General features: G+C 63.8%; 2 protein-coding genes across 5 annotated transcripts; one reads left to right on the top strand and one right to left on the bottom strand.

The window, feature by feature from the left end:
- The first annotated feature begins 7 nt into the window (after positions 1–7).
- ALG3 (ALG3 alpha-1,3- mannosyltransferase) lies at positions 8–2,363 on the top strand. Its single transcript, XM_072344462.1, has 9 exons — positions 8–184; positions 257–356; positions 439–586; positions 699–859; positions 937–1,057; positions 1,267–1,472; positions 1,614–1,691; positions 1,822–1,965; positions 2,049–2,363. Exons 1-9 carry the CDS (start codon positions 58–60, stop codon positions 2,236–2,238), a joined length of 1,275 nt encoding a protein of 424 aa, XP_072200563.1. The 5' UTR covers positions 8–57; the 3' UTR covers positions 2,239–2,363.
- A 262-nt stretch (positions 2,364–2,625) lies between these two features.
- On the bottom strand, positions 2,626–12,338 carry VWA5B2 (von Willebrand factor A domain containing 5B2). 4 transcript variants are annotated; one of them, XM_072344850.1, is made up of 22 exons: positions 11,489–12,338; positions 9,811–10,087; positions 9,539–9,700; positions 9,067–9,298; positions 8,809–8,963; positions 8,439–8,570; positions 8,236–8,360; positions 7,942–8,118; positions 7,761–7,871; positions 7,449–7,654; positions 7,258–7,372; positions 7,005–7,190; positions 6,785–6,923; positions 6,423–6,706; positions 5,048–5,273; positions 4,625–4,966; positions 4,421–4,558; positions 4,266–4,346; positions 3,949–4,026; positions 3,801–3,870; positions 3,483–3,591; positions 2,626–3,284 (listed from the first exon to the last, which is right to left on the bottom strand). In XM_072344850.1, the coding sequence occupies exons 2-22, from the start codon at positions 9,947–9,949 to the stop codon at positions 2,685–2,687; spliced, it is 3,807 nt and encodes a 1,268-aa protein (XP_072200951.1). In that variant the 5' UTR covers positions 9,950–10,087; positions 11,489–12,338; the 3' UTR covers positions 2,626–2,684. The 4 variants fall into 4 exon arrangements, with proteins under 4 accessions (XP_072200951.1, XP_072200952.1, XP_072200949.1 ...); XM_072344851.1 differs by having other exon boundaries at positions 9,811–9,987; XM_072344848.1 differs by having other exon boundaries at positions 9,811–9,972.
- Between the last annotated feature and the right edge of the window lie 989 nt (positions 12,339–13,327).

Below are 13,327 nucleotides of genomic sequence, written 5' to 3'. Positions count from 1 at the left end.
GGGCTTCCGGCTGGAAACGCGTCCTCGTCGGTGAAGGGTTCCGCGCGAGGAGGCGGCATGGCGGTGAGGTTGCGCCGGCTGTGCCGGGAGGTGCTGCTGGAGCCCCGCTACACGCCGCTGGTGGCCGCCTGCTTGTGCCTGGCGGAGGGCGGCGTCAACCTGTGGGTGATCCGCAGGGTGCCCTGTGAGTAGCGGGCGGTGCGGGGCGGCGTGCGGGGAGCTCCGAGCCGCCCTCCTCAGCCCGCCCGCCCCGCAGACACCGAGATCGACTGGCGGGCCTACATGCAGGAGGTGGAGGGCTTCGCCAACGGCACCCGCGACTACGAGCAGCTGCGGGGCGACACCGGGCCGCTGGTGTGAGTAACGGGGCTGCGGGGCGGGCGGGCGGCGTGGGGCGGGATGGGGGGCGACGCGGTCCGCCCGGTGTGTCGCCCGCAGTTACCCCGCCGGCTTCGTCTACCTGTTCCTGGGGCTGTACTACGCCACGGGCCGCGGGGCCGACATCCGCCTGGCACAGCACGTCTTCGCCGGGCTCTACCTGCTCAACCTGCTGCTCGTCTTCCGCATCTACTGCCGCACCTCCAAGGTAGGGGGCACCACGCCGAGCGGCCCTGCATGCAGCCCCCCGTGTGCCAGGCCCTGCATGCAGCCCCCTGTGTCTCAGGACCCGGCCCTGCCGCTCAGCCGCGTCTCCACAGGTTCCCCCGTACGTCTTCTTCTTCATGTGCTGCGCCTCCTACCGCATCCACTCCATCTTCGTCTTGCGGCTCTTCAATGACCCCGTGGCCATGGCCGTCCTCTTCCTTGCTGTCAACTTCTTCCTGGAGGACCGCTGGTCCTGGGGCTGCCTGCTCTTCAGGTGCGAGGCTGACAGGGCCGGCCTCAGCGTGAGGCTCTCCCTGCGTAGGCCGTGCCGTAACACCACGTCCCACCTAGCCTGGCTGTGTCGGTGAAGATGAACGTCCTGCTCTTCGCACCCGGGCTGCTCTTTCTCCTCCTGCTGCGCTTCGGCCTCTTGGGCTGTATCCCCAAGCTCTGCATCTGTGCCGTGCTCCAGGTTGGTCCCTGCCGCTCACCATCACCCGCTGTCACTAGAGCATCCTGTTGACACCTGGCTGGGTGTGCTGCAGCTCCAAGCACCCACGTTGGCCCCATACAGCTAACAACAGCCCCCCAAAGGGCTCCCAGCTTTGGCTTTCCCCCATACTCGCCTCAGCACGCAGCGGGGGTGATGGAGCCCCAACTGTTGGCTGCTGTATCTTGCAGTTGGCCCTAGGGCTGCCCTTCCTGCTGGAGAATCCTGTGGGGTACCTGACACGCTCCTTCGACCTGGGCCGTCAGTTCCAGTTCAAGTGGACAGTGAACTGGCGCTTCCTCCCGGAGGAGGTGTTCCAGCACCGGGCTTTCCATGTCGGGCTGCTCCTGGCACACCTGGCTGGCTTGGTGCTCTTTGCACTGCATCGATGGCACAGGTGAGACCTGGGTGCCCTCATTGGTACTGGTCCCCCATCAGCCATACCTTGTGCCAGCCCCCGTGGTTATGGCTCATGGGGTAAACTGGGATTGGGAAAGGCTTTGAGCAGCTGAGACTGATGTTTGTGCTTTCCCTGCAGGTCCAAAGAAAGCATCCTATCTCTGCTGAAGGATCCAGTCGAGAGGAAGCACCCATCTCCTCCCTTGAGTGCCAACAATATCCTTTGGCAGGGTGGGAGGCAAGGAGAGTGGGAAGGGCAGGGCAAGCACTAGAAGGCTGCTCCTGGGGAACCACGGGGGAATTGCACTTCCAGCCTCTTGGGTTTGTTACCTCAATGCCCACTCACAGATCGTCTTCATCCTCTTCTCCTCCAACTTTCTGGGCATTTGCTGCAGCCGGTCCCTGCACTATCAGTTCTACGTCTGGTACTTCCACACGCTGCCCTACCTGCTGTGGTGCACCCCAACCTCCAAGCTCGCTCACATGCCCAAGTACGTGTTGGTAGGGCTTCGTGTTATGTGGCTGCTGAGGTTTTGAGGAGGCTAACCTTGCTAACCCCTGGCTCCCCCCACAGAGTGCTGCTGCTGGGTGTGATCGAGCTCTGCTGGAACACCTACCCCTCCACTGTCTGCAGCTCCCTCTCCCTGCACGTCTGTCATGGACTGGTCCTGCTCCAGCTGTGGTATGGCACAGCCTTGCCACCAGCCCCACAGCCCCCACAGCCCAGCAAGAAGTCCGATCCCCTCTCCAGGAAGGCACTGTGAGAGCGCTGACTGGACAGTGGGAAGGGTCTCCAGGTCGGCTCCTCTGCTTGCTCTTCTGCCTGCCTTGCTTCCAGGTTGCCCCTGGCCACCTGAGGAGGGCCACAAGCCCTGGAACTACAAAGGGGGCAATATGGAAGCCCGTGCTGGGCAGGACTTCTCCAATAAAGGGGCTTTGTGGGCCCTTCCCTGGCCGCAGTGTCCTTGTGCTGTGACAGTGCCCAGAGCACACTCCTTTCGGAGAGCGGTGCCTGGGGCCAGCGAGTGGAACAAGCCTTGCTGCAAGGCTTGAGTGGCTTTGATGCTCCTCCTTGCAGCCTGGCTGTTCCCTGACCTCCTGTCTGCTCCCTCCCCCAGGGAAAGGGTTGATGCTCTCCAGGTCTCTGGGCTGAATGGAAGCGCACAGGCAGCACGAAGCCAGGCACCTTTATTGATGGCCCCTGTGGCCATCACACGTTGTTGGGGTTGTAGCACAGCATGTTCAACGTGATGTTCTCGTCCCAGTGCCGCAGCAACAGGAACAAGTGCCGGGCTGCCCCTTTGAGGCAGCTCACATCCAGGCCTTCAGGCAGCTGCTGTGCCTGCAGCCACGCGTCCGCCTTGGCTGCCACCAGTTCCCATTCATCAAAGAAGCCAGCACAGCGGTGCTCCAGCCACGCCAGGGCCACCGCCGTGGCCCAGCTGGCACTCTCCAGGTCCTCCAGCCCCACATCCTGCCAGCCTGCTTCTGATGGGGCAGCTGAGTGGGGGGCAGTGTCAGACTCGGAGCCATGCCCGCTGTCTGCCTGTGCCCACACGGCCGCACTGGGCACCTCAGAGCAAGTGCTGTGGGACTGGGGTGAGCCAGGCTCTGGGGCTGCAACTGGCTCCTCGCCCTCAGTGCACAGCCCTGCCCCGGGGCTGCTCTTGGCCACGGGGGATGTGGGGCTGAGGCTGGCACGGTGGGAGGCATAGGGTGAGGCACGGCGCAGGCGGTCTAAGGGGATCTGCACTACTTCAGAGAAGGTCTCGGTGAGCTGGAATGGCCCCCGTGCTTGCTGTAACTTCACCTGCAAGAGGGTTAAGGGACTGCAAGGGGAGCAAGCAGGGACCCAGATTGTCTGCAGTCCCAACACATTGCAGGAGGGGCCCTGGGCTGCAGGGACTGCCTGATGCTGTGGGTTCACCAGTGCTCCTCGGAGCCACTGGAGATGTATCTTCTGCAGTTGCAGCTGGAGATACCAAGCACAGCCTGGAAGGGGCCTTACCAGAGGGAGGTAGTCGTGGCTGGCGGCCGTGCTGGAGCACTCACTCTCGGGGCTGAGGCACTGTGGTCGCAGCATCAGGCTGGGCCCCCTGCGCCGGGTCAGGCTGAACCTGCAAATGGTGACTGAATAGGGCAAGGTGTCACCTGTTCCTTCATGAGGGGCAGTAGGACCCCTGCACACATCTGCAAGGATGGGGATGGACCACTGACCCTCCCACCCCACCCACACCTGCAGCGCTCAAGAGGTGACTCTGCACAACTCCTCCCATTGAGATGCTGTGTACCCCCCCACCTCAGAACCCATGCAGGGCAGCCCCACCTGGAGCCAGCAATGCTCTCTGTGGATTTCCGGGAGGCCACGGAGGAGCTGGAGGGGCTGGTTGGGAGCCCTGCAAATGGGAGAAGCAGGCAGTGCAGAAAGGCTGTGGTACAAGGGGATGGATTCATCCTCAGGGCCGGGTCTGTACCGTGAGAGCCGTTCTGCTTTTCCCAGCCAGAGGTGGCAGAGGAGGCACTGACTGGAGATGCGGGAACCTCATTCCTCTCTGCAGAACAGCAAAGCACTGAGCTCACTGAGGCCTGGGGACCTGCACAGCCCAGTCCTTGTGGTAAATTGCTGCTGACCCCATGCCCAGCGCACAGCAGAACAGAGATCAATTCCTCCTGCAGCTTCATTACCAACAACTTGGGCTGGGCATGTGCAGTTCGAGGGACACCCTGCTATCCTCAGGGTCATCAAGGTCCCCGAGGGCTTGGGGTGGGATGTAAGGGGTTGGGTCCATACCTGCACCAATGAGAGCCTCCTGCTCCTCCGTATCTCGTTGCCGGCGACGTCGGCTCCCCGCCATGCCTGTGCTGCGTGTGGCTGCAAGGCACCAATGCCAGCTCGGCGCATGCCATGCTCAATTCCCCATCCCCATCCTGTCCCCCCGGCCTTACCTGTGCTCCACACCTGCGGGGCTGCAGGCAGCACCACCTGCGTGGCCCCATCCACGGGCACCACGCACGTGTAGAGGGAAGGCACGTTGCAGGCTTTGCTGGTTTGCATGGCTTTCAGGCGGAAGCGGCGGGCAAAACCTGCACAGAGCGAGGTGTCAGCAAGCAGTGACGGTGATGGTGACCCAGGCAGGGACCAGCACTCACCCTGCTCCAGCTCAGCTTCACGCTGTGCTGCCTTTTCGCTGTCCTGGATGACGGAACGTGCCGCCAAGCCATGCAATGGTTTCTCCCCTGCTGTGGCCGCCCACCGCGGGGGGTCCTCGCTGCACACCCCATCCTGTGGCTGCAGCAGGGCCTCCAGCGAGGCCGTCACCTCCCAGGACACGGGCTGGCCAGCGTGCAGTCCGTGGATCACCACGTGGCAGCGCAGGGGCAGGCAGGGATCGCCCTGGCTGGGCTCCTTCACCTCGGGGACCGCTGCGCTGAAGAGGTAAGAGGGCTCCACCAGCATGTCCCAGTCCAGGTGGGTTGGCGACAGGAGGTTATCTGCGTGGCCCAGGATGTGGGATCAGTGCAGTGAGCACATGTGGTACTGGGATGACCGTTCTTCCCGAGGCAGACACTCACTTGACTCCCCAGTGCTGTGCTGCAGCCGCGGTGTCCTGGGGCCCAGCTGGTCCAGCTGCCCCTCCACAGACTGGTTCCTCTTCTGGGACACCTTCTCCAGGGCACGGCAGAGCCGCCGTGCATCCAGCTCCCCGTGTGGCGATGAGAAACTGCGGCCAGCCAGGGCAGCTCGTGCCAGCGCCTTCTGCCGCCGTGCCAGCTCCTCACTGCTCACAGACACCGGCACCTGCGGGGAGCTCATGGCGAGCCCGGGGCTCAGCGGCACGGAGTGCAGGTGGGGCTGTGCCAACACTCAACAGGGTCCCCACAGCCCTATCTGGTACCCTGCCCTGCTGCAGTGTGAGCTGGCACCCAAAATCCATCACCTCCCTCACAGCAGGCTGTGCTCATACATTGCTTAATGCACATGGGAAGGAATGACAGTGCCGAGATGTGAGTTTGCAAACATCTGTCTAGGGCTGACGTGGAGACAGGAGGGATGCCCCATCCCTGGAGATGCTCGAGGTCAGGCTGGGATGGGGCTCTGAGCACTGATGGAGATGTAGGTGCCCCTGTTCAGCGCAGGGGGTTGGACCAGATGGTCTTCAAAGGGCCCTTCCAACTCAAACAGTTCTATGATTCTACGTGTTTTTGGTGATGTTTGCACTTGTGGGTGCTGAAAACCCCACACTGAGGCACGGCTGCAGCACCCAGAGGCAGCAGCCAGAGCGCAGGGATGGTTTACACTGGGGAAATCACTTACGCTTGACATTTCAGCTGCAAAGGCCACCAGCTGTGTGTGCTATTGTGCAGCGGGTTACCTAATGCGTCGGGAGGGAGCAACAGGCGGTGCTGGGCTGGGTGACAGCTGGCCTCACCTGGCCTCGGGGACATGGCACTGTGCTTAGCAGGGTGCAGCCTTCCCTGGCACAGCCACCAGGCTGGATCCAAACCCAGACACGAAGCAGCAGGGACGAACCCATCGCTAACAGAGCATCCTGCGGCTTTGGCAGACGGCTGCAGTAGCCAGGCAGGAGCCAGACCACCCCCTCCCTGCCTTGGCAGGTTCACTGCCTGACGGCCACATGGTTGTTTCCACTTCATTTCTGCAGCATCAGTGAGGACGTGAGCTGGCTGAGGCTTTCATTAGCCACACTGTTGCCTACTGGCCTAGGGGTACAGGTGCCTGGGGGGGGGACTGGCTCTTTGGTGCCCAGCATTCTGGTTCCAATGAGACAAACCCACCTGAGGAGCTTGCTGGCAGCATCCAGAACTGACTCTGGCTAAATACAGGCCATAGACCTCCAGTTTCCATCTTAACATCCCCCCAGTATCCAGGCACAGTGGGGCGGCAAGGCCCCAGCCAGGTGGGAAGAAGCTTTGGTGCATCCCTTACCTTGATGGCAGCGGGGGCCGAGGGCAGCGGGGCAGATTTGGTGGAGGACTCACAGAAGGACAGGCTCTTCTGGCCCTGCTGGGAGGTGGTGTCAGGGGCTGCAGAGCCACTGTCAGGGACCACATCACGGGAGCCTGTGGACTCGCTGCTGGTGGAGCTGCGGGACAGCAGCCCCTGGCTGCGCTCCGTGCTGACCGAGCAGTGCGTCAGGACATACTGCTCCTGGATGTAGGAGGGCTGGTAAATGCGCTTCCAGATGTCTCCCCCTGAAGTGAGGTCAGCACCTGTAGTGCAAGCACACAGTCGTCAGCTCACAGCCCCCGTGCCACCTCTCAGCCCCTCTCCATGCCCATTCTACTCACTGCGCTCCGACTCCTCCGTGCCAATGGCTGAGATCTCCACGGAGGTGTCTCTGGAGCTTCGGGACAGCCGTGTGCCCCCTGGGGTGGGCACCTCCTCCTGTGAGGGGACGGCCGAGCCCCGGCGAGCTCCATCCCGGCCCTGCAGGGAGTGTGTCAGCACCGGAGGGGACCACAAAGGTGGTCAGGAGGATCCCCAGTGGCAGTATCCCACCAGTCTCACCGCAGGGCGCTGGTCCCGGAACCGGGCGATGCTGTACAGGGTGCAGTAGCTGATGAGCCGGTCCCCAGGGTAGAGTGCTGCAATCTCAGTGGGGGAGAGCAGAGCCTCGGTGCTGTCAGGCACGTACCAGTCGATGGTGATGTCGCTGACGGCCGGCTCCATCGCCTTCTTCAGGGCCTTGATGAGCTGGGGCAGGGAAAGGAGCTGGCATCCAGCCCCACCATAACCCACGTGCCCCCCACCCCACCGTTACCTTGGGCTGCAGCCTCTCGGCCAGATCCAGGAACTCAGCATGGCCATGGCTCAGCTTGGCTATGGCTGTTAGCAACCGCCGGCACACTCGTGGGCCCATCCCAAAGCTAAAGCACCTGCAGGAGGGAACCATCCATTAAAGCACCTCTGATTTCAGGGACAAGCCTCTGGATTCCATGCCTGACGCCGTACCTGACGGTGCTGGCCTGCCTGCGCACCAGCTGCAGGATGCGGCCCACATCGCCCACTGCCGCCGCCGCGGTGAACAGGAAGAGCTGCCGGGGGTACCCGTGGTGCAGGGGCTGTGCCAGTGCCCAACTCAGCGCTGCCAGGAGGTCAGGGCTGCCCGCAGCTACCCGCAGCTCACCCAGGTGGCAGCAGGCCCGCTGCAGCGTCTCCTGCCCGCCAGGACAGCCAGCTCGTGGGGATGGCACCAGGCAGCCATCTGCAGCAGGGTCGGGTGGGGAGGATGAAGGGGGACAGAGGGTCCCCCACAGCACTCACATTGCTGCAGAGGCGGCTGGAGGGGAAGAGCGGCTGCAGTTCGGCACCAAAAGTCGCCATGTTGAGCAGAGTTCCTGGGGGGAGGCTCTTCAGGGCCACCAGCAGCGCTTCCTGGGAATGGGGACAGTCAACAGGACTCTCAGTTCGGTGCGGGGTCCCCAGGCTCACCACCCTACCTCACCTTGACCCTGTTGACATCAGGGCTGCTCACTGCTCCACTGCAATCTACAAGGAAGAGGACCTCACGGGTGACACTCTGCAGGTCCCCTGGGGTGGCCTCCACCTCTGGGCAGAAGTTGAGCATCAGCACGGGGTTGTGGAAGATGTCCTTGTGGAAACGCTTCTGCACAAAAGCCACCTGCAAGAGGTAGGGGGGCTTCCTCACATCCCTTGTCCTTACAATGCAACCCACACCGGGGCCTTCCTCACCACCACCACCACCCTTTTCCTCCCAGTCACAGCCATGCCCGCTCACCTTTCTCTCCCCACTGCCATCCCTCCTGGCTATCCGCACGTAGTCCCGGCGTCTCCGGATGTGTGCCTCATACTCTGGGTACGTCATGGTGCCTTCCTCCATCACCAGGTGGGGCTGGTGGGGCTCTGCAGGCGCTCACGTTTGCCCCATGCTTTGGGGACATGCCCACCCACCCCTGGACCCACCACACCCCCAGCCCTTACCGCAGGGGTAGAGGATGATCTCCACATCTCTGTCGTAGCGGTGACGCTCGGCCAGGGTGACGCAGGTGGTGGTGGCAGAGCTGGCCCAGGGGTCGGCATCGGCACGCAGCGCGTGGGTCGGGCTCTCCAGGCCTGGAGGGGGCACAGACCCACTTGGACCCGGCCCTGAGGAAGCCACCAGCCAGCGCTGATGGGATTCATGCTGATGGCAGCCAGCAGCACCCTGGCTGAGCGATGTGCCCCTGCAGCCTCCATCCATCACGCCCCCACCGAGGATGTAGGCTGCTGACTCAGAGCCTGGTGGCGCTACTCAAACAGCGGTAATGTCACATGCAGAGCAATTCTGAGAGCCCCCAACCCCCAGCCCTACCTGCCAGCAGGCAGGGGCCCTTCACCAGCAGCTCAAAAGCAAACTCGTAAGGAAAGGGGTTGTAGGGCTGTCCCCTGAAGACATCTGAGCTCTCCGCAGGTGCTGTGGGTACGGGCTGGCTCCGTGCACCGGGTCCCCCGAAACAGCTGGTGGGGCTACAAGGGGAATGGGGTGAGGGCAGCTCCCACAGCTCCCCTGCACACCCAGCATCCCCCCTGACCCCAGGACAGCAGAGACTCAGAAAGCCGTGAAAATCACCATAGGGCCAACCTGTCGTCACACAAGCTTCCCGGCTCGCTCTCACGCTCGGGGGCGGCGGTGACGCGTGGCACAAGGACGGGGGGCAGGACGAGGTGCAGGGCCCCCCCAGGCAGCGTGGGCAGCTCCCGTGCCGTGCTCAGGGTCACGGCCAGGCTCTCCGCCGGCCCCATTGAGCCCGTGATGATGACGAAGGTGGAACGCTCAGTGTCCTCATCCAGGACAAGGTGACCTGGGTGAGGGGAGGGACAACGTGGGCATCGGTAGTTGAACCAATTACTCACCGAGGGGACAACAGAGGGGAGCATAAAGGGATGGGAAAGATGGACAGAGAGGAAGAGAATAGGCAGAAAGTTGTGGAGTCCCTAGGGAAAGCAGAAATAAGGAGGAAGAGCATCCCTGCAGCTCACCCAGAGCTGCAAAAGGACCTCATCAGCCCCTCGTGTCCCTGTGCTTTGCCCCATGCACTCACCGCTGGCACAGCGGCGCGGCCGCCCTGGGCTGCTGCCGCACTCCAGGCAGCACTCCTGAGCCCTGTGCCGGCTCTGCACCTGGAAGGTGATCCGCCGGCTGCCCACCACTGCCTCAAAGCCAGCCACCAGCTCCGAGTCCTCCAGCGGGTAAATGAAGACACCTGCATGTGGGAGAGAGCCCAGAGGCAGAGTCCAGAGTGGCAATGGGGTTGGAATGGGGTACCCAGGCATGGTGTCTATAGGGTTCCTGCACCCCAATAACCATCCTTACCTTCCACAGGATCTTCACGTGGGTTGGTGTACAGGAGCTGGGCAGTGATGCTCAGCACGTACCCATTGGCGCACGCCTTCACCGTAGAGCTCTTCAGAGGCAGAGCCTCCCAGGAGGAGAGCACGTACAGGCCTGGCATAGTCCCTTGGTCCCTTGGCACGGCTGCAAGATGAGGTGCTGGGAGGGGGGTCTGTAGAGAAGGGGCTCACGCACACCAACAAAGGAACACACACATGGACCCGAACCCAAATCTCTGCTCTGGAGCCAAACCTCAGCACTGTGGAGCCACGAAAGCCCACACAGCCAGCATCAGACAGTCACACATCCCTGTCTCCTGGCCACCAAAAGCAGCTCAGCAGCCTCAGGGCCTCTGCAGCCCATCCCCTGTGCTGGAGGGAAGAGGAGCATCTGCCACTCCCATCTCCATCCACCCACTGAGGTTACCAGGGTAATTTGCTTAGGAAAAAAAAGAAAAGATGCACAAGAAGCCCACGGCGTAACTAGGGCACAACAGAGTGCAGTGTTTGCTGGGGGTTTAATAATTAACAACAAGGTCAGTGCTGCACTGATGAGCGGCACGGAAGAGAAGGGGCAGCACAGGGATGCACACATGTGGCTATCCCTAACCCTATAATTGACCCTAACCCTAAAACTAATCCTAACTCTAACCTTAAGCCTGACCATATCCTAATGCTAAACTTAACCCTAACCCCAACAAAAACCCTTACCGTAACCCTAACCCTAACAGTAACCCCATTCTAACCCCAACATGGGAAGAGAGGAGCACCCACCGTGGGACAGCAGTGGGAGCAGCACCCAGACGGGGACAGCCCCAACCCCATTGCCTGGAGCCATCAGGGATGGGGTCACCCCAAAGCCCTCCCATCAGTTCCCAAGGCGCCCAGCTCAGCGCTCAGCAACGTGCCTGCTATTTGCTGTGCCACGCAGCCTTGTTTACCGGGGCTGCCAGCAGAAGCTGTTCCAGCTGCTTTTTATCACTTCTCTTTGCATTTACACTCGCAAGGTAAACAGGGCCCATCTGGCCCCGTGCGCTGCTCTAAGCCCTGAGGTGATGAATAAAAGCAGAGATGCTCCTCGCCCCAAACTCAGCCCCTGGAGCAGCAAATGGTGCCCAGCACAGAATCCCCACCAGGACCCCATTCCCTGCCCACCTCCAGCACTCTGCAGCCCCCTCCTCCCCCTCCCAGTCACGAGCAGCTGTAAAGTTGTCAGAGCTGCACCTGAGAGAGCTCAGCCCGGGCATGGGAAATTGCAGCCCCACAGAGATGATGCCCCATCACAGCCCCACAGCTGCGGGCTCTCCACTGCAGCTGGCTCAGCTCAGAGCTCCCTCCAGCTCTGCCTCGCACTCCCTCCCGCTAAACCCCTGGACAGCCCCAGCCCCATGCCAGGGAACTTCCCCTCAATGCAGCCCCAAAAATAAAAGCATCCCAACCCCACGGATCCTTCAGAACGGGAACAATCCTTGCAAGCAGCTCTGACAAAGGGTCCCGCCGGAGGGCATCTATGGCACAGTCCTAGGACCGATGCCCTGGGGCAGTTCCCAGCTGGGCAGCTCTCGGTGGGGCGATGATCTCAGCACTCGCACGGCCCCCCGCTGCCTCACCTCACGATTACGCAAACCATGGGCAGCCCCCCGTCGTGCCCCGGGCCTTACCTGGAGGACGATGATACAGGGATTGGGGGCTCAGCACCCACACGAGCCGCACCAAGCTTCCGCCCGGAGCGATTCCCACTCCTCCGGTTGGGGTCTGCGCTCACCGATGCCACCGCCCCACCCGCTGCGGGCTGCCGTTCTGGCACCGGCTCCTCACCGCCTCTCCATCCCCGTGCCAACGGCACAAGCTCCAAGCCCTGCCTCGTTAAAGGGACACGGCCCCCGCTACGGCAGCCCCAAGGCGGGGGTCAGGCTGCGGTGAGGCCGAGCATCCGCCCCAAACCCACCCACCGTGGGACCCGCCGCAGCCCGGCGTGCGAGGATAGCCCCGAAGAAGGGCAGGAAAAAGCAGAGTGGGGTCGCGGGGGATGCTCTGCCTTCGGGAGAAGCGCGGGGCTGGGGAGGGGGCAGACGGGCGGGGGACGGCGGCACGGCTGGGACGGCTCTGCTGGGAGGGAGATCCCGGCGAGCCCGAGCTGGGAATCCCTCAGGCTGAGCGGGGCCGGGCAAGAACCCAGCAGCTGTAGGGCTAATCCGGGCAGCTCCCACCCTGCGCTATAGATAGATATATAGATATAGAGAGAGACAGGGCCGCGCTGCCGCTGCACTTTTTATAGAGCACGCACGGGGGAGGCACCGCCGCCGCCCTGCCGGGCTCCGCTAAACCCGCACCGAACGCCGAGCGGAGCCCAGCGGTCCGTAGGCGCTGCGGGACCACAGCCCGGAGCCGCACGGAGCCGCACGGAGGACACGCGGGGCTGCGGCGTTGCCTCCCGGCCGGGCGCGGCCACCCGCTCACAGTTGGCGCAGTCAGCGCTCCCTCCAGCAGCGCTGCGGCCGCACGGCGCCGTGCCGCAAGGCTGGGAGCCCAGCTGCGCTCACGCAACGCGCGATGCTGCGGGCACGGCGCCGCACCGCGGGGTACGGGCGGCACGGGGCGCGGCGCTGCTGCCCCCTAACGGGAGGAGCGGGCGGACGGGACGGCGCGGGGCGGGCGCTGCCCGGAAGGTCGGCCCCATCCGCTGCGCGCAGGGAGAGGCGAGTCCGGGCTTGTGGCGGGGCGGGGAAGAGGAAGCGAGGGCGCGGGGCGCGGTGTGCTCGGCTCGCTCTGCTCGTGCCGCCATGGGGAGGCCCAGGAAGGAGCCGGCCGGACCCTCGTCCCCGCAGCCCGCGGCCACCAAAGCGCCGCCCGCCGCGCCGCCGCCGTCCGCCACGGCCAGCCGGGCGGCTCGGAGCGCTGCGAGCGCGGGGTGGGGCCGGGAGGCGAAGGGCGGCGGGGATCGGCCCCGAGCCGCCGCAAAGACACCGCCCGCCGCAGAGCCGCCTCCCGCCGCAGAGCCGTCCCGCGCTGCTCGGGGCGATGGCGGGGAGCGGCGCGCGGCCAACGCCGGGAGCCAGAAGGCGGCAGCGGGAACCAGAGCGGCGCCCACGGCCAAGGGCGGCGCCGGAGCGCACCTGCATGAAGGCGCCAAGCGAGCTCCGGCACGGGACGGCGCCGCCACCAAGGCCGGCACCAAGGCCAAGCCCGGCTTCCCACCCGCCCTGCAGAGCCACGACATCAGCCGTGTGGAGGAGCAGACGCGCGGCCAACGCGACAACCCGCAGTGGTACGCGTGGAGGGAGAACCGCATCACGGCCTCCGTGGCGCCGCGCATCGCCAACAGCAGGTTTGCCAACGGGAAGACGGACAAGGTGCCGCAGTCCTACCTGAAGGCGGTGGTGAGCTCCAGGCCCTCCTTCCAAACGCCGGCCACGTCGTGGGGTATCCGCAACGAGAAGGAGGCCGTGCGGGCCTACGAGCAGCTCAAGTCTAAGGAGGTGGGCCGGCCCGTGCAGGTG

Source organism: Excalfactoria chinensis, chromosome 9 (assembly GCF_039878825.1).
Source record: "Excalfactoria chinensis isolate bCotChi1 chromosome 9, bCotChi1.hap2, whole genome shotgun sequence".
NCBI classification, from domain to species: Eukaryota; Metazoa; Chordata; class Aves; order Galliformes; family Phasianidae; genus Excalfactoria; species Excalfactoria chinensis.
The sequence above is the reverse complement of the archived record's forward strand: the minus strand, read 5'-3'. Positions and strand labels throughout refer to the sequence as shown.